We start from the raw sequence: 19,760 nt of genomic DNA, 5'->3' as shown, positions 1-19,760 counted from the left end.
GCCCATGACATTCAATTGGCCAAACGGGAGGATTTAACGTGGACAGTTTGTGAGGTAGGGGAGAGCGGGGTCAGTTGATGCGCATTTTACTAATCCCTCCCTACACAGAGATTAATTAATTTCAAGTAACCAAACTTTTTTGTGAACAAGATACACTTGTCCTCTCCCATTACCCTGAGTGTTTTTTAATTTTGGTGAAACGAGTCGGACGCAATCGGCAAGCAAAGTGATCTCGCGCTCAGGAGGACGAAAGGAGGACGCAAGGACGAAAGATGAGGAAGTGAGCGCGAGATCACTTTGCTTGCCGATTGCGTCCGACTTGTTTCACCAAAATTAAAAAACACTTGGGGTAATGTGAGAGGACAAGTGTATCTTGTTCACAAAAAAGTTTGGTTACTTGAAATGAATTAGTCTCTGTGCAGGGAGGGAATTAGTAAAATGCGCGCTGACCGCCCTGTCTCTCCCCCAGTCTCCGCTACTTAAAGCGTGCAAAAACACAAAAGGGTCTGTAGCTCGGTCAATCTTAGGCGGAAATGGATTTCTTTTTGTCTGCGAGGCTTTCGGGCGCTGTGGAATCGAATGACGTCAACGGAAATATGTGACGAAAAGGTGTTGCATGGTATCCAGTGAAAGGTGAAACCGTCCTACCTACACAACTGACCCCGCTCTCCCCTACCAAGTAATTTCATCCCCCTTCATTAATAATAATCAAATATTTTTCAGCTGAATTACCCAAAAATTAAACAACATAAAACATGGACCTAAATTAGGCATATATATATGCCATTATTATCATTAGGCTGCCAAAATGGTAAAGGGTCTCTTAATTAAAAGGTCCAGTTGCTCCCCAACAGTCACTCAGCGAATGCTTAAAATAATTTATCTTTCATGATAGAAGTGAACAATCAATCATCAATATTGCTAATTAAGAAGAACACACGGTTAAGAACAGTCGTTAAAAGCGTCCAAGCCCAAAATGTTAACCCATTCAGGCCTGACGTCAAAGAAAGAAAAGAAAAAAAAAACGTTCGCTCTGAAAGATTTGTGCCACATTTTTTACGATTTTTCTAAAATAGCAGATCTACAAGCTCGTAGCGCGCCACTCGGTGGCGCGCTATGAGCTTGTAGATCTGCTATTTTTCAATAGCTATAAAGTATAACATAAAGCTTAGTTAAAACACCAAAAAGGGACACAGATTTGTTTTCCATTCTGAATATAAAAAAAAACAAAAACCCAACAAAAATATTATTGCAGATCTCAGCATTTTGATTGGTTACTGTGGTAGTCATGGCGACCTGCCCCCAGGTTCACCCAATCATAATGTCGTTGTCACCAAAGTGGGGGCGTGGCTATCGCCTGGTGCAGGGTGACAACAAGGTAAAACAAAAAAAAAACAAAAAAAAAACAAGATTGTCAAAAATAAGACGTACACATAAATGTCTCCTTAGTTTTAACCCTGTACCGACCGAGCCACAGGTAGGGGAAAGGAGTGAGATCTGTGAGATCTGTGGATATGTTGTGGCCTTCGCTTACAGGATTATATTTCCATTTTGTCCCGTGTACTAGCTAGAAGATTAGCTGGAAAAGGCCCGTGTCTCATCGCTGCTCTCTAGAGGAGGATCAGGGGCATGACAGTTACTGTCTGGTTTGCTTGGATATGGGATCTAATGCATGACACACGGCCATTTTGGAAATCACTTTTGGGCCCCTTCCCTATAGTCAAGGTGCTGCTATTGTGCTATTGTGCATGGTCTCAAGGTGTCCTTAAGTGGGTTCCAAATGCCCCCCCCCCCCCCTTTACATACGGGTGTATAACTCTTGAAAGTGTACCCTAACCCTAACCCTAGGGTCCATTTATTGGTTTCATTTGTACACTCTCAGTTACGGGGGGGGGGGGGGGGGGGGGGTCCTTGAAATTAAAAAGTTTGCCAGAACCGCTGCACACTAGATGGAGCAGAGCCTTAATTAGTGTCATTGGTAACACCTGTGAAGGAAGTATAGGGAAGAGGCCCGGAAGTAGGAAGAGTTATTCTGTGTACATAGAGCCCATTCAGGAGCTATTTATTTCCCTTCCAGCATTGTGACATTTGTGGCCAGATTTGACTGAGGGACTGCCATTGGATTTTTTTTGTTAATTTTTCGTTTCTTCATGTCATGTGAAAGCAGGGAATCATAGCTTCACATTGACATATTGGGTTGTTCAGTTTGACCCACCAGTTTTGGAGATATGGCTTATAGAGTAATGTCTGGCAGAGAAACAGCGAGTTGAGAAAACAGGCTTGAAAAGGTCTCTTAACATTACACCTATAGCTACATGTTTAAAGGACAACTTTAGTTTTTTTTCAACCAAGGGTCATGTTTTAGGTTGTTATTAGAGAAAGTAACAGATGAGTGTTCATTTTTTTTCATTTGCTGCTTTCTTTTGTTTTAGCGATTTTAGCTATTTTTGACAGGGGGGCGGGGGCATTCAAACGGGAACTGCCCATAGATCCGAAGTCCCGTTAGTCCGAACATGCACTGCTCCCGTGCTTGCGGTTAGGTTTAGGTTAGGGTTAGAGATAGGGATAGTAATTTCGGAACAATGAACCTTCTGACTAATGACACGGCACCATTCAAACATGGGGCTAAATGCATCTTTATTTACAAAATATTATGGAGATTCTTTTTTATTTATTTACTATAGTCTTACTAGACCCCAATAAATTACATCTGGCCACAAAAGATCACAGGATCTACTGAATGTGAAGGTAGCCTACTGGGGGGAAGCCACACTGTGTCATAGGCTCAATATGCCAGTTTGTCACATTCAGTAGATCCCGTGATCTTTTGTAGTCAAATATAATTTCTTGGGGTCTAGTAGGACTATAAAATAAATCGCTATAAAATGTAGTAAAAAAATACATATTTAGCCCCATGTTCGAATGCCCCCGCCCCCCTGTTAAACCAGCTAAAATCCCTAAAACGAAAGAAAGCAGCAAATGAAAAATAATTAACACTCATCTTTTACTTTCTCTAATAACAACCTAAAACATGAACCTTGGTTGAAAAAAACTAAAGTTGTCCTTTAAGCATGTATTTCATATTTACATGTCTTCTGTGGTCTCTTAACATTACACCTATAGCTACATGTTTAAGCATTTATTTAATATTTACATAATATTCGATTTCAGCTCTTATTTCAGACATGCTCTAGTATGTGAAGAGTCTGCCTGTGCTATTAACTCATTTTGGATAAAAAAAAGCTGGAGGTTGTGCGATGGCAGGCTCTCAGTCAAATCTGGTCACGCATGCAGGGTTCAGGGTTAAACCTTAATTGAGAGAGGTGCGTTGTATTGTAGGTGTGTGCACAGGCCAGCAGGGTTTACATATTTAATGTGTAAATGGTTGTTGTTTGCCGTGTTAAGATATATAGATATGAAGGAAAAAAACATGGTTTTGTGCTTCTTGCACACACAGCTGCGGTTGGCATGACGTGTGCTATAGATGGCCTCAGTGGCCTGTACATGCTCCACATGGATGTATTCATGCCCATGTATGTTCCATGTATGTTCCATGTATGTTACATGTACTGTATGTCTCCCCAAGTTTCCAGTGTGATAGGTTTCAATGTTATTATGCGTGTGTATTCATGAAGTGGTGTGTGCCCTTAGTTCTTATGATGGCGTACGCCAGAGCCATCTAATAGAAGAGTTGCGACATTGAGGGGGGGCAGAAAAACAGCCCGGTGGTCACGTGTTTCATGTACTCGCATGGCGAGCCCATATAGACTCCCGATGCATTCCGTAAAACTTCCGGTTGTTCCCCTATTCAATACTTCCGGTTGTCACCCATTCAATAGAAGTAAATGGTAAATGGTGCATTTATATTGCGCCTTTATCCAAGGCGCTTTACATAGATTGTGCATTACATTCACACATTCACACACCGATTGCAGCAGAAGCCATGCAAGGTACCAACCAGCACATCGAGAGCAATTTGGGGTTCAGTGTCTTTGCCCAAGGACACTTCGACATGTAGACAGGAGGAGGAGGAGCCGGGATTCGAACCGCCGACCCACGGAACATTGGACGACCTGCTCTACCTCCTGAGCCACAGTCTATGTAGGAGGGCCGCCATTGGACTGAAGCCCCATGAAGTGAACAAACGGAGTTTGCGTAACTCTGTCTTATACTCTATGGCTCTGGCGTATGCATCTCCAGTTTTCAATGTGTTCATTTGTAAGAACATCGTACGGTATATATCTCTCTGTATAAATACAGTATTCGTGTAAATATGTTGTAGTGCAGTGGTTTTCAACCAATGGTCCGGGGACCACCAGTGGTCCTTGCAGGTTGTCGGTCCCCAGCTAAATGATGGACCAAATGGACTGTTATAGATCTTTAAAATGAAACCAAATGGACCCATTTGGGTCCACTCTCCAGAGTTACATTAAACCAAATGGACCCATTTGGGTCCACTCTCCAGAGTTACATTATTGTTAAACATCTTCATTATTTACTTTACAAGAGGTCTACACAATTTGAGAATGTAGAATTGTTATTTTTTTTATCAACTTTTGTCTGTTATCTATTGTGGGCAAAAGTCTTATCCAACAAGAAACTATTCTTTAGTGTCGGGTCTGAGAGGCTAAATGGTGGTTCCGTGGCTCTAATGGGTCTGAGAGGCTAAATGTCATCAAATGGTGGTTCCGTGGCTCTAATGGGTCTGAGAGGCTAAAGGTCATCAAATGGTGGTTCCGTGGCTCTAATGGGTCTGAGAGGCTAAATGTCATCAGACGGTGGTTCTGTGGCTCGAATCCAGAATAAATATTGGGCCATGGCATTAGAAAGGTTGAAAACCACTGATATAGTGTGTGTATGCGAGTGTGTGTGTGCACGTGTGTGTGTGTGTGTATGCGCGTGTGTGTGCGCGTGTGTGTGTGTGTGTGTGTGTGTGTGCGCGCGCGTGTGTGTGTGTGCGTGTGTGTGTCCAGTCTACAGTGTGATGACAGTCCCGTCCTCCTCCAGACTCCGCCTCCTCTCCAGCACCAGGCTCCTGTCCGGTGTCGGGGAGGGCGTGGCGGCATCGTCGCCGCCCTGCAGGCTCCCCAGGCTGGAGGAGGCGCTGGCCAATGGCAGCATGAGGCTCCCCATGCTGCTGGAGGCGCTGGCCAATGGCAGCATGAGGAGGCTCCCGTTGGCGTGGTGATGGTGGTGGTGGGGGGCATCGACCACCGAGAGGGCGGAGAGGGAGGAGGAGGACGAGGCGGTGGCGTTGGCGCCGCGCAGGCCGAGGTGCGGCTCGTAGCGCGGGACCACCACCATCGAGGGCACGCTGTAGCTAGTGGCGGGCGGCGGTAGCGCGCTGTAGCTAGTGGCGGCTGGCGGTAGCGCGCTGTAGCTAGTGGCGGCTGGCGGTAGCACGCTGTAGCTAGTGGCGGCTGGCGGTAGCGCGCTGTAGCTAGTGGCGGGTAGCGCGGTGGAGGCGACGGCCGGGCGGGGGATGATGGGCTCGGCCTCGCCGCCCACCTCGATGACCAGGTCCTCGTCCTCCTCGTCGCTCTCCAGCTCCTCGGAGGGGTGGAAGTTCTGGATGATGTGGGGCGGGCCGGGCGGCGGCGGTACCGCCGAGGCGTAGCCGCCGTAGTAGGAGGCGCCGCTGTCCGACGAGCGGCCCGAGCTGCCCGACGCGGCTCCGCCCCCTCCTCCTCCTCCCGTGGTGGTCGTCGTAGCTCCTCCCACCTCCCTCCCCCCGCCGCCGCTCCGCACCACGTTGTTGCGCTGGTTGGCCGGCTTCACGGTGACGATGAGGTTGTGGCTGTTGGCGATCATCATGTCCGTCACCTGGTCCAGGGACTTGCCCGCCACCTCGATGCCGTTGACCTCCAGGACCTCGTCGTTGACGGCCAGGAGCCCCGTGCCCTCGGCCAGCCCGCCGGGCACCATGCGGGAGATGAAGATACCGGGGACCTGGTGGACACACAGAGAGAGATGAAGATACCAGGGACCTGGTAGAGACACAGAGAGAGATGAAGATACCGGGGACCTGGTAGAGACACAGAGAGAGATGAAGATACCAGGGACCTGGTGGACACACAGAGAGAGATGAAGATACCGGGGACCTGGTAGAGACACAGAGAGAGATGAAGATACCGGGGACCTGGTAGAGACACAGAGAGAGATGAAGATACCAGGGACCTGGTGGACACACAGAGAGAGATGAAGATACCGGGGACCTGGTAGAGAAACAGAGAGAGATGAAGATACCAGGGACCTGGTGGACACACAGAGAGAGATGAAGATACCGGGGACCTGGTGGACACACAGAGAGAGATGAAGATACCAGGGACCTGGTAGAGACACAGAGAGAGATGAAGATACCGGGGACCTGGTAGAGACACAGAGAGAGATGAAGATACCAGGGACCTGGTAGAGACACAGAGAGAGATGAAGATACCAGGGACCTGGTAGACACACAGAGAGAGATGAAGATACCAGGGACCTGGTAGACACACAGAGAGAGATGAAGATACCAGGGACCTGGTGGACACACAGAGAGAGATGAAGATACCAGGGACCTGGTAGACACACAGAGAGAGATGAAGATAACCTGGTAGAGACACAGAGAGAGATGAAGATACCGGGGACCTGGTAGAGACACAGAGAGAGATGAAGATACCAGGGACCTGGTGGACACACAGAGAGAGATGAAGATACCAGGGACCTGGTAGACACACAGAGAGAGATGAAGATACCAGGGACCTGGTAGAGACACAGAGAGAGATGAAGATACCAGGGACCTGGTAGAGACACAGAGAGAGATGAAGATAACCTGGTAGAGACACAGAGAGAGATGAAGATACCGGGACCTGGTAGAGACACAGATAGAGATGAAGATACCAGGGACCTGTTGGAGACACAGAGAGAGATGAAGATACCAGGGACCTGGTAGAGACACAGAGAGAGATGAAGATACCAGGGACCTGGTAGAGACACAGATATAGATGAAGATACCAGGGACCTGGTGGACACACAGAGAGAGATGAAGATACCGGGGACCTGGTAGAGACACAGAGAGAGATGAAGATACCGGGGACCTGGTAGAGACACAGAGAGAGATGAAGATACCAGGGACCTGGTGGACACACAGAGAGAGATGAAGATACCGGGGACCTGGTAGAGAAACAGAGAGAGATGAAGATACCAGGGACCTGGTGGACACACAGAGAGAGATGAAGATACCGGGGACCTGGTGGACACACAGAGAGAGATGAAGATACCAGGGACCTGGTAGAGACACAGAGAGAGATGAAGATACCGGGGACCTGGTAGAGACACAGAGAGAGATGAAGATACCAGGGACCTGGTAGAGACACAGAGAGAGATGAAGATACCAGGGACCTGGTAGACACACAGAGAGAGATGAAGATACCAGGGACCTGGTAGACACACAGAGAGAGATGAAGATACCAGGGACCTGGTGGACACACAGAGAGAGATGAAGATACCAGGGACCTGGTAGACACACAGAGAGAGATGAAGATAACCTGGTAGAGACACAGAGAGAGATGAAGATACCGGGGACCTGGTAGAGACACAGAGAGAGATGAAGATACCAGGGACCTGGTGGACACACAGAGAGAGATGAAGATACCAGGGACCTGGTAGACACACAGAGAGAGATGAAGATACCAGGGACCTGGTAGAGACACAGAGAGAGATGAAGATACCAGGGACCTGGTAGAGACACAGAGAGAGATGAAGATAACCTGGTAGAGACACAGAGAGAGATGAAGATACCGGGACCTGGTAGAGACACAGATAGAGATGAAGATACCAGGGACCTGATGGAGACACAGAGAGAGATGAAGATACCAGGGACCTGGTAGAGACACAGAGAGAGATGAAGATAACCTGGTAGAGACACAGAGAGAGATGAAGATACCGGGGACCTGGTGGACACACAGAGAGAGATGAAGATAACCTGGTAGAGACACAGAGAGAGATGAAGATACCAGGGACCTGGTAGAGACACAGAGAGAGATGAAGATACCGGGGACCTGGTGGAGACACAGAGAGAGATGAAGATACCGGGGACCTGGTAGAGACACAGAGAGAGATGAAGATACCAGGGACCTGGTAGAGACACAGAGAGAGATGAAGATACCAGGGACCTGGTAGAGACACAGATAGAGATGAAGATACCAGGGACCTGGTAGAGACACAGAGAGAGATGAAGATACCAGGGACCTGGTAGAAACACAGATAGAGATGAAGATACCAGGGACCTGGTAGAGACACAGAGAGAGATGAAGATACCAGGGACCTGGTGGACACACAGAGAGAGATGAAGATACCAGGGACCTGGTAGAGACACAGATAGAGATGAAGATACCAGGGACCTGGTAGAGACACAGAGAGAGATGAAGATACCAGGGACCTGGTAGAGACACAGATAGAGATGAAGATACCAGGGACCTGGTAGAGACACAGAGAGAGATGAAGATACCAGGGACCTGGTAGAGACACAGAGAGAGATGAAGATACCAGGGACCTGGTAGAGACACAGAGAGAGATGAAGATACCAGGGACCTGGTAGAGACACAGAGAGAGATGAAGATACCAGGGACCTGGTAGAGACACAGATAGAGATGAAGATACCGGGGACCTGGTAGAGACACAGAGAGAGATGAAGATACCGGGGACCTGGTGGACACACAGATAGAGATGAAGATACCAGGGACCTGGTGGACACACAGATAGAGATGAAGATACCAGGGACCTGGTAGAGACACAGAGAGAGATGAAGATACCAGGGACCTGGTAGACACACAGATAGAGATGAAGATACCGGGGACCTGGTGGACACACAGCTAGAGATGAAGATACCGGGGACCTGGTGGACACACAGATAGAGATGAAGATACCAGGGACCTGGTAGACACACAGAGAGAGATGAAGATACCAGGGACCTGGTAGACACACAGAGAGAGATGAAGATACCAGGGACCTGGTAGAGACACAGATAGAGATGAAGATACCGGGGACCTGGTGGACACACAGATAGAGATGAAGATACCAGGGACCTGGTAGAGACACAGATAGAGATGAAGATACCGGGGACCTGGTAGAGACACAGAGAGAGATGAAGATACCGGGGACCTGGTAGAGACACAGAGAGAGATGAAGATACCGGGGACCTGGTAGACACACAGATAGAGATGAAGATAACCTGGTAGAGACACAGAGAGAGATGAAGATACCTGGTAGACACACAGAGAGAGATGAAGATAACCTGGTGGACACACAGAGAGAGATGAAGATACCGGGGACCTGGTGGACACACAGAGAGAGATGAAGATAACCTGGTAGAGACACAGATAGAGATGAAGATACCAGGGACCTGGTAGAGACACAGAGAGAGATGAAGATACCAGGGACCTGGTAGAGACACAGATAGAGATGAAGATACCAGGGACCTGGTAGACACACAGAGAGAGATGAAGATACCAGGGACCTGGTAGACACACAGATAGAGATGAAGATACCAGGGACCTGGTAGAGACACAGATAGAGATGAAGATACCGGGGGCCTAAAGTTTACAATTAGAGGTTCAACAGAAAGGCTCTTTTCTAGCTGGCAGCCATTTATGACCTACTTTGAGAATCTGACAGACTAAATGAATCAATACTATGTGTGTTTTTTGCTTCCTCATAACGATAGAACTGTGTATAGAGGGTGCTGTATGACAACGTTCCCAACACAATCTTTTCCAACATAACTTGTGACTATCTTTTGAACTCGAATAACCCAACTCATAATTGTATTGTATTTATTTTCTTTTCTTTTCTTTTCTTTTTTGTTATTTATATTGTTTTTTTTATCTGTGCTTAAATTATAATTTTTATGTCAAATATGCATGGTTGTTATTTTTGTATGTCTGTACTAAATTATTAATGTTATTTTTTATATTGTTTTAATGATGACGATAACTGTGGGGGGAGGGATGGGGTGAGGGAGAAAATGAAAAAATAAAAAAGTATGTTCAAACTGTACTAAATTGTTGAAACCTACTACCAATAAACATATATTAACCCATTCTGACCGGGCACCCATTTTGGTGTCAGCATCATGTTATGCTTTAGCTTTTCAAAAATAGCAGATCTACAAGCTCATATCGCGCCACCGAGTGGCGCGATACGAGCTTGTAGGTCTGCTATTTTTGAAAAATCGAAGAGCGACTGACATTTTTTTAATCTGATCTCAGGTCAGAATGGGTTCATCAGACCAGTGTGTGTCCGGCGGAAACCTCGTATGAATCTGATCTCAGGTCAGAATGGGTTTAAAATAAAGAAAAGATGGCGGGCCTACCTTCTCCAGGCCTTGCGGCGTGACGCGCACCGAGGATCCGTCCCGGATGTAGAAGCCCAGCGGTTTCTCCTGTCCGTGCTTGTAGAGGCGCACGCGGCGGTGCGTCTCGGGCAGGATGTCCACGTCGATGATGGACGACACGGGGCGGAAGTCGCGCGGCAGCGAGATCAGCACGGCGGGGGGCTTCCGGAACCGCCCTCCCCCCACGCCGTCCCCCCCGCCCGGCCGCAGGAGGACGGCCGCCGCCAGAACCACCGTACGGTTCTTCTTCTGCCGGGTCAGGGAGTCGGTGCCGAACGCAGAGTAGTCCGCCTCCTCTGTGGGGAGGGGGGAGGAGGAGGAGGAGGAGGGGAGAGGGGGGTGGGGAGGAGAAGAGGAGTGGAGAGGGGGGGGGGGGGGGAGAGGAGGAGGAGGAGAGAGAGAAGAGGAGGGGAGGGGGGAGATGGAGAGAGGAGGAAGAGGAGGAGAGGAGGGGAGGGGGGAGAGAGAGAGAGAAGAGAGAGAGAGAGAGGAGGAAGGCAGAGAGAGAGAGAGAGGAGGAGAAGAGAGAGAGAGGAGGAAGAGAGACAGAAGAGGAGGAGGAGAAGAGAGAGAGAGAGAGAGAGGAGGAGGAGAAGAGAGAGAGAGGAGGAAGAGAGAGAGAGAGAGAGAGGAGGAGGAGAAGAGAGAGAGAGGAGGAAGAGAGAGAGGAGGGGAGGGGAGGGGAGGGGAGGGGAGGGGAGGGGAGGGGAGGGGAGGGGAGGGGAGGGGAGGGGAGTAATGGAGTGGAATGAGGAGGAAGAGATGTGGAAACATGGAAGTGACAGACGGAAAAGAAGAGAAAAGAGAGATGGAGAGGACATGCATTAGTAGACGCTCATTAATTAATGTCCAATTAGCACTAGCATTCAGAGCTGATAAATAACACATAGAGTCATTATCCTCCAGGCCTGACATGGAGTTTCATCACACATACTTATACAAAGAACAGGAACAAGGAACTCTGCTTCTCAGCAGCTTTGAGCCTGGAGTCTAACCTGGAGGATGTCTACTCTGAACACACAGAGACCCCCCCCCATCCCCCCCCCCCCCCGGCCCCCCTCCTCGCCCTCCTCTCGCACTATCATGCTCAAATTGCACCTTTTCTAACCCATTTCGACCTGAGGACGATTCTACAAAAAGGAATTCTAAAATCCTGACGGTTTTCTGAAAAACCTCATGTTTCTAATGTCAGTCGTTCTCAAACATTTTCATGTCAAGGACCCCCTAAAATTATTATGTAATTGCATGGCCGACGACCCCCCCCATCTGAAAATATGTTGTTCCAGGGAGGGACCCCCCCCTCGGAAGCCAAGATTTGAGTTTAGAAAAACACGTTCACTCTGAAAAAATAAGATTTGCACCACATTTTCACGATTTGTCAAAAATAGCAGATCTACAAGCTCGTAGGGCGGCACTCTGTGCCGCGCCATGAGCTTGTAGATCTGCTATTTTTTTCAATAGCTAAATTATAACATACTGCTTAAAACACCAAAAGGTGTTTCCCACGTCTAGAATGGGTTACACTAAATCTGCTGTGTGGAACATAGCCTGAACAACGATTGCACATTCTTGCACTAAACGGTGTTATATATATATATATATATTATGGAACATTAACATACTGTGAAGCTGATCACAAAAAGTTTTACTAACTTTGTTGCTACTTTTTGTTACTCTTTGATTGCTCATTCTTGCACTCATTCTTTATTGATTAGTCCATCCCTTTGTTTGCTGTTGTTGTTTTGAATGTAACTCTAGCATGGTTCGCTTAGTTAATGTAACTCTAGCATGGTTCACTTAGTTAATGTAACTCTAGCATGGTTCGCTTAGTTAATGTAACTCTAGCATGGTTCACTTAGTTAATGTAACTCTAGCATGGTTCACTTAGTTAATGTAACTCTAGCATGGTTCACTTAGTTAATGTAACTCTAGCATGGTTCACTTAGTTAATGTAACTCTAGCATGGTTCACTTAGTTAATGTAACTCTAGCATGGTTCACTTAGTTAATGTAACTCTAGCATGGTTCACTTAGTTAATGTAACTCTAGCATGGTTCACTTAGTTAATGTAACTCTAGCATGGTTCACTTAGTTAATGTAACTCTAGCATGGTTCACTTAGTTAATGTAACTCTAGCATGGTTCGCTTAGTTAATGTAACTCTAGCATGGTTCACTTAGTTAATGTAACTCTAGCATGGTTCACTTAGTTAATGTAACTCTAGCATGGTTCGCTTAGTTAATGTAACTCTAGCATGGTTCACTTAGTTAATGTAACTCTAGCATGGTTCACTTAGTTAATGTAACTCTAGCATGGTTCGCTTAGTTAATGTAACTCTAGCATGGTTCACTTAGTTAATGTAACTCTAGCATGGTTCGCTTAGTTAATGTAACTCTAGCATGGTTCGCTTAGTTAATGTAACTCTAGCATGGTTCACTTAGTTAATGTAACTCTAGCATGGTTCGCTTAGTTAATGTAACTCTAGCATGGTTCGCTTAGTTAATGTAACTCTAGCATGGTTCGCTTAGTTAATGTAACTCTAGCATGGTTCACTTAGTTAATGTAACTCTAGCATGGTTCACTTAGTTAATGTAACTCTAGCATGGTTCACTTAGTTAATGTAACTCTAGCATGGTTCGCTTAGTTAATGTAACTCTAGCATGGTTCACTTAGTTAATGTAACTCTAGCATGGTTCGCTTAGTTAATGTAACTCTAGCATGGTTCGCTTAGTTAATGTAACTCTAGCATGGTTCCCTTAGTTAATGTAACTCTAGCATGGTTCACTTAGTTAATGTAACTCTAGCATGGTTCACTTAGTTAATGTAACTCTAGCATGGTTCGCTTAGTTAATGTAACTCTAGCATGGTTCGCTTAGTTCTTATGGTTGAAATTTTAAATTATTCTTGTTCAGTCAGATAACTCACGGATAGATTTAACCAATATTTATTGAGAATACATTTATTTATGAGAATACAAGTGTGCATATGATATTTTATCTTGGCGTTCGGCTGTGCTACATTTTTAGATAGATATACAATAACAACCCCACCCCCCCCCCCATGGGGAACATAAATAACAGAGCCCCCCGGTGGTGCTGGGGTGGTGGAGCAAACAGAACTAATAACAGAGCCCACCGGTGGTGCTGGGGTGGTGGTGGAGCAAACAGAACTAATAACAGAGCCCACCGGTGGTGCTGGGGTGGTGGTGGAGCAAACAGAACTAATAACAGAGCCCACCGGTGGTGCTGGGGTGGTGGTGGAGCAAACAGAACTAATAACAGAGCCCACCGGTGGTGCTGGGGTGGTGGTGGAGCAAACAGAACTAATAACAGAGCCCACCGGTGGTGCTGGGGTGGTGGTGGAGCAAACAGAACTAATAACAGAGCCCACCGGTGGTGCTGGGGTGGTGGTGGAGCAAACAGAACTAATAACAGAGCCCACCGGTGGTGCTGGGGTGGTGGTGGAGCAAACAGAACTAATAACAGAGCCCCCCGGTGGTGCTGGGGTGGTGCTGGGAGCAAACAGAACTAATAACAGAGCCCACCGGTGGTGCTGGGGTGGTGGTGGAGCAAACAGAACTAATAACAGAGCCCACCGGTGGTGCTGGGGTGGTGCTGGGAGCAAACAGAACTAATAACAGAGCCCACCGGTGGTGCTGGGGTGGTGGTGGTGGAGCAAACAGAACTAATAACAGCCCCCCGGTGGTGCTGGGGTGGTGGTGGAGCAAACAGAACTAATAACAGAGCCCAACGGTGGTGCTGGGGTGGTGCTGGGAGCAAACAGAACTAATAACAGAGCCCATCGGTGGTGCTGGGGTGGTGCTGGGAGCAAACAGAACTAAAAACACAGACCCCCGGTGGTGCTGGGGTGGCGGTGGGAGCAAACAGAACTAATAACAGAGCCCAACGGTGGTGCTGGGGTGGTGCTGGGAGCAAACAGAACTAATAACAGAGCCCAACGGTGGTGCTGGGGTGGTGGTGGTGGAACAAACAGAACTAATAACAGCCCCCCGGTGGTGCTGGGGTGGTGGTGGTGGAGCAAACAGAACTAATAACAGAGCCCACCGGTGGTGCTGGGGTGGTGGTGCTTGGAGCAAACAGAACTAATAACAGCCCCCCGGTGGTGCTGGGGTGGTGGTGGGAGCAAACAGAACTAATAACAGAGCCCATCGGTGGTGCTGGGGTGGTGGTGTGAGCAAACATCACATAACAACAACCAGATGCAGAAGGAAGGCAGGAAGAAGCAAGCAGTCTAGGTGAGCTTAAATACCCCGCCCAATTGCTCAGCTGACTGCCACGTCAGCGAATGACATGTGGGTCTTGCACACACTGAATACACACACATGGTAATGCAGCATATTAACCCCTCGAGTATATGTACGCGCCCTTGAGCACGACATGAAACCCCTCGAGTATATCTGACTGAACTAACTCCGCAAGCTAGCAGAGACCCACCCGACACCACCAACATTATAGCTGAGGTCTCCCTGTAGGATAGACCCACCTGACACCACCGACACTAGCTGAGGTCTCCCCATAGGATAGACCCACCCGACACCACCGACACTATAGCTGAGGTCTCCCCATAGGATAGACCCACCTGACACCACCGACACTAGCTGAGGTCTCCCCATAGGATAGACCCACCTGACACCACCGACATTATAGCTGAGGTCTCCCCATAGGATAGTTTTAGTAAAGGCTTTGCTGCTGCAGTGTCCAGTCTGTCCACTAGGAGGCAGACGTGAGACAATAGACTTCATCTCAGCTGTAGATCAAAGGTTGGCCAGCTATAGCTCAAACAGAGACGTGATTGGACCATGGCTCAAACAGAGACATGATTGGACCATGGCTCAAACAGAGACATGATTGGACCATGGCTCAAACAGAGACATGATTGGACCATGGCTCAAACAGAGACCTGATTGGACCATGGCTCAAACAGAGACATGATTGGACCATGGCACTCTTTAAGTCTTAATAGGTAACTGCAGGCATGTGCCAATGAGTAAACATTAACGCTGTCGCCCATGTCTTTTTATTATATTTAATTTACTTAATCTGTCTTTGTGTGTGTGTGTGTGTGTGTGTGTGTGTGTGTGTGTGTGTGTGTGTGTGTGTGTGTGTGTGTGCATCTGTGTGTGTGTGTGTGTGTGTGTGTGTGTGTGTGTGTGTGTGTGTGTGTGCATGCTTGTGCAATCCGGAAAAACACATCCACTCAGGTGGAGGATGAGGATTCCATTTCTCAGGTTCTGACAGGTCAGGTAGACACCCCCCCCCCCCACACACACACACACACACACACACACACACACACACACACACACACACACACACACACACACACACACACACACACACACACACACACACACACACACACACACACACACACACACACACACACACACACACACACACACACACACACACACACACCCTCCCAACCGCTACGCTCCAACTAAATCCAAAACAAAGGATCGATTGTCCTGCGGGGAAAAGAGCGAGGTTCTCACATTTCAGTTCCCATGGGATGAGAGTTCACTTTACTTCACTACAGACGCGTTTGTCCAGCCGTGGCGCCGTGGCCCTCGGGCCAACTGCAGGCATCCACCGACCGCACGAAGAACACAGGGACAGCAGACCGACCGCACGAAGAACACAGGGACAGCAGACCGACCGCACGAAGAACACAGGGACAGCAGCCTAGAAGGATTAACCTCTGGACCAGAGGGGGTAGATCTACCAGTAGATCACAAAGGCTGTGCATGTAGACCACATGACATGCCCCTAAAAATATATTGAATGAAGAAATGTATATATATATATATATATATATTATTAGGGCCGGGACTAATTGCGATTAATTTAGATTAATTAACTACAGAAAAATTAATCGCGATTAACTACAGATAAATTAATCGCACCTTTTCTTTCACCGCGGAACGTTTCTCACTGGGCGCTTTTCTATAGTACTGAAAACTGGAAATAATAAAAAGTCACCCCATTTTGTGTTGCCTAGAACTGGAGGTCTGACAAAAAACAGTAACAATATGAAGTAAGTACAGCTTTGTGATGTCACTGAGATGTACTTGTTACTGTTACTAATTTTTTTTTTCAGACCTCCAGTTCTAGGCAACACAGAATGGGGTGACTTTTTATTATTATTTCCATAACAGGTATATTAATGACAGTAAAATGTTGAAAATGAGTGGTATCCTGTAGTCACTATTCGTTGATTCACTGGGATACCCAAAAACATTAAAAAAAAAGGTTTCTCGCTGTTCTCTGGTTGAATATTCATATGCGATTAAAATGCGATTAATCTAGATTAATTAATCGCAAAGCCTCTGATTAATTAGATTAATTGTTTTAATCGAGTCCCAGCTCTATATATTATATATATAAGTAGTAAGTAGCCTTGCCGAGCCATGAGGCCCATAGGGCAGGAGCCTATCTCCTGTTTCTGTAGCCATGAGGCCCATAGGGCAGGAGCCTATCTCCTGTTTCTGTAGCCATGAGGCCCATAGGGGCAGGAGCCTATCTCCTGTTTCTGTAGCCATGAGGCCCATAGGGGCAGGAGCCTATCTCCTGTTTCTGTAGCCATGAGGCCCATAGGGCAGGAGCCTATCTCCTGTTTCTGTAACCATGAGGCCCATAGGGGCAGGAGCCTATCTCCTGTTTCTGTAGCCATGAGGCCCATAGGGGCAGGAGCCTATCTCCTGTTTCTGTAGCCATGAGGCCCATAGGGCAGGAGCCTATCTCCTGTTTCTGTAGCCATGAGGCCCATAGGGCAGGAGCCTATCTCCTGTTTCTGTAGCCATGAGGCCCATAGGGCAGGAGCCTATCTCCTGTTTCTGTAGCCATGAGGCCCATAGGGCAGGAGCCTATCTCCTGTTTCTGTAGCCATGAGGCCCATAGGGCAGGAGCCTATCTCCTGTTTCTGTAGCCATGAGGCCCATAGGGGCAGGAGCCTATCTCCTGTTTCTGTAGCCATGAGGCCCATAGGGGCAGGAGCCGATCTCCTGTTTCTGTAGCCATGAGGCCCATAGGGGCAGGAGCCTATCTCCTGTTTCTGTAGCCATGAGGCCCATAGGGGCAGGAGCCTATCTCCTGTTTCTGTAGCCATGAGGCCCATAGGGGCAGAAGCCTATCTCCTGTTTCTGTAGCCATGAGGCCCATAGGGCAGGAGCCTATCTCCTGTTTCTGTAGCCATGAGGCCCATAGGGGCAGGAGCCTATCTCCTGTTTCTGTAGCCATGAGGCCCATAGGGGCAGGAGTCTATCTCCTGTTTCTGTAGCCATGAGGCCCATAGGGGCAGGAGCCTATCTCCTGTTTCTGTAGCCATGAGGCCCATAGGGGCAGGAGCCTATCTCCTGTTTCTGTAGCCATGAGGCCCATAGGGCAGGAGCCTATCTCCTGTTTCTGTAGCCATGAGGCCCATAGGGCAGGAGCCTATCTCCTGTTTCTGTAGCCATGAGGCCCATAGGGCAGGAGCCTATCTCCTGTTTCTGTAGCCATGAGGCCCATAGGGCAGGAGCCTATCTCCTGTTTCTGTAGCCATGAGGCCCATAGGGGCAGGAGCCTATCTCCTGTTTCTGTAGCCATGAGGCCCATAGGGGCAGGAGCCGATCTCCTGTTTCTGTAGCCATGAGGCCCATAGGGGCAGGAGCCTATCTCCTGTTTCTGTAGCCATGAGGCCCATAGGGGCAGGAGCCTATCTCCTGTTTCTGTAGCCATGAGGCCCATAGGGGCAGAAGCCTATCTCCTGTTTCTGTAGCCATGAGGCCCATAGGGCAGGAGCCTATCTCCTGTTTCTGTAGCCATGAGGCCCATAGGGGCAGGAGCCTATCTCCTGTTTCTGTAGCCATGAGGCCCATAGGGGCAGGAGTCTATCTCCTGTTTCTGTAGCCATGAGGCCCATAGGGGCAGGAGCCTATCTCCTGTTTCTGTAGCCATGAGGCCCATAGGGGCAGGAGCCTATCTCCTGTTTCTGTAGCCATGAGGCCCATAGGGGCAGGAGCCTATCTCCTGTTTCTGTAGCCATGAGGCCCATAGGGCAGGAGCCTATCTCCTGTTTCTGTAGCCATGAGGCCCATAGGGCAGGAGCCTATCTCCTGTTTCTGTAGCCATGAGGCACATAGGAGCAGGAGCCTATCTCCTGTTTCTGTAGCTATGAGGCCCATAGGGCAGGAGCCTATCTCCTGTTTCTGTAGCCATGAGGCCCATAGGGCAGGAGCCTATCTCCTGTTTCTGTAGCCATGAGGCACATAGGAGCAGGAGCCTATCTCCTGTTTCTGTAGCTATGAGGCCCATAGGGCAGGAGCCTATCTCCTGTTTCTGTAGCCATGAGGCCCATAGGGGCAGGAGCCTATCTCTTGTTTCTGTAGCCATGGGGCCCATAGGGACAGGAGCCTATCTCCTGTTTCTGTAGCCATGAGGCCCATAGGGGCAGGAGCCTATCTCCTGTTTCTGTAGCCATGAGGCCCATAGGGACAGGAGCCTATCTCCTGTTTCTGTAGCCATGAGGCCCATAGGGCAGGAGCCTATCTCCTGTTTCTGTAGCCATGAGGCCCATAGGAGAAGGAGCCTATCTCCTGTTTCTGTAGCCATGAGGCCCATAGGGGCAGGAGCCTATCTCCTGTTTCTGTAGCCATGAGGCCCATAGGGGCAGGAGCCTATCTCCTGTTTCTGTAGCCATGAGGCCCATAGGGCAGGAGCCTATCTCCTGTTTCTGTAGCCATGAGGCCCATAGGGCAGGAGCCTATCTCCTGTTTCTGTAGCGTGAGGCAGCTTGATGTACAAGTACACCCCCTGGACATGACGCTAGTATGTCGCAGGGACTTACCCCCCCAATCCAACCCTTGATGCTGAGTGTCAAGCAGGGAGGCACTGGGTCCCATTTTTACAGTCTTTGGTATGACCCGGCCGGGGATCGAACCCCCAACCTCCCAGTCTCGGGGGGCGGACACTCTAACCACAAGGCCACTGAGCTGGCCATGCATGTGCTACTTCAATTAATCCATTCTGACCTGAGATCAGATTCATACGAGGTTTCCACTGGACACACACTGGTCTGATGAACCCATTCTGACCTGAGATAAGATTCTAAAAATGTCAGTCGCTCTTCGATTTTTCAAAAATAGCAGACCTACAAGCTCGTATCGCGCCACTCGGTGGCGCGATATGAGCTTGTAGATCTGCTATTTTTCAATAGCTAAAGCATAACATGATGCTGACACCAAAATGGGTGCCCGGTCAGAATGGGTTAATCCATTTAGACCTGAGATCAGATTCTACAAATGTCTTCTGAAAAAAATATATGTTTCTGTATCAGTGGTTCTCACAGTATTTCATGTCAAGGACCCCCAAAGCTATCTGTATTTGGCCG

At 48.3% G+C, this 19,760-nt stretch overlaps 1 protein-coding gene across 1 annotated transcript in view; it reads right to left on the bottom strand.

Moving 5' to 3' along the window:
• Positions 1–4,974: 4,974 nt before the first annotated feature.
• pard6b (par-6 partitioning defective 6 homolog beta (C. elegans)) overlaps positions 4,975–19,760 on the bottom strand; it is a gene marked incomplete at its 3' end in the record, with an annotated part of 88,726 nt that continues 73,940 nt past the window's right edge. Inside the window, exons 3-4 of the mRNA XM_083769896.1 lie at positions 10,352–10,668; positions 4,975–5,949 (exon numbers count right to left, since the gene is read on the bottom strand). Of these exons, the coding sequence (XP_083626022.1) occupies positions 4,975–5,949; positions 10,352–10,668 (1,292 nt within the window). The remainder of the gene's footprint in view (positions 5,950–10,351; positions 10,669–19,760) is intronic.

The sequence above is a fragment of the Protomyctophum parallelum genome (genome assembly GCF_964188405.1).
Source record: "Protomyctophum parallelum genome assembly, chromosome: 7".
NCBI lineage: Eukaryota > Metazoa > Chordata > Actinopteri > Myctophiformes > Myctophidae > Protomyctophum > Protomyctophum parallelum.
The sequence above is the reverse complement of the archived record's forward strand: the minus strand, read 5'-3'. Positions and strand labels throughout refer to the sequence as shown.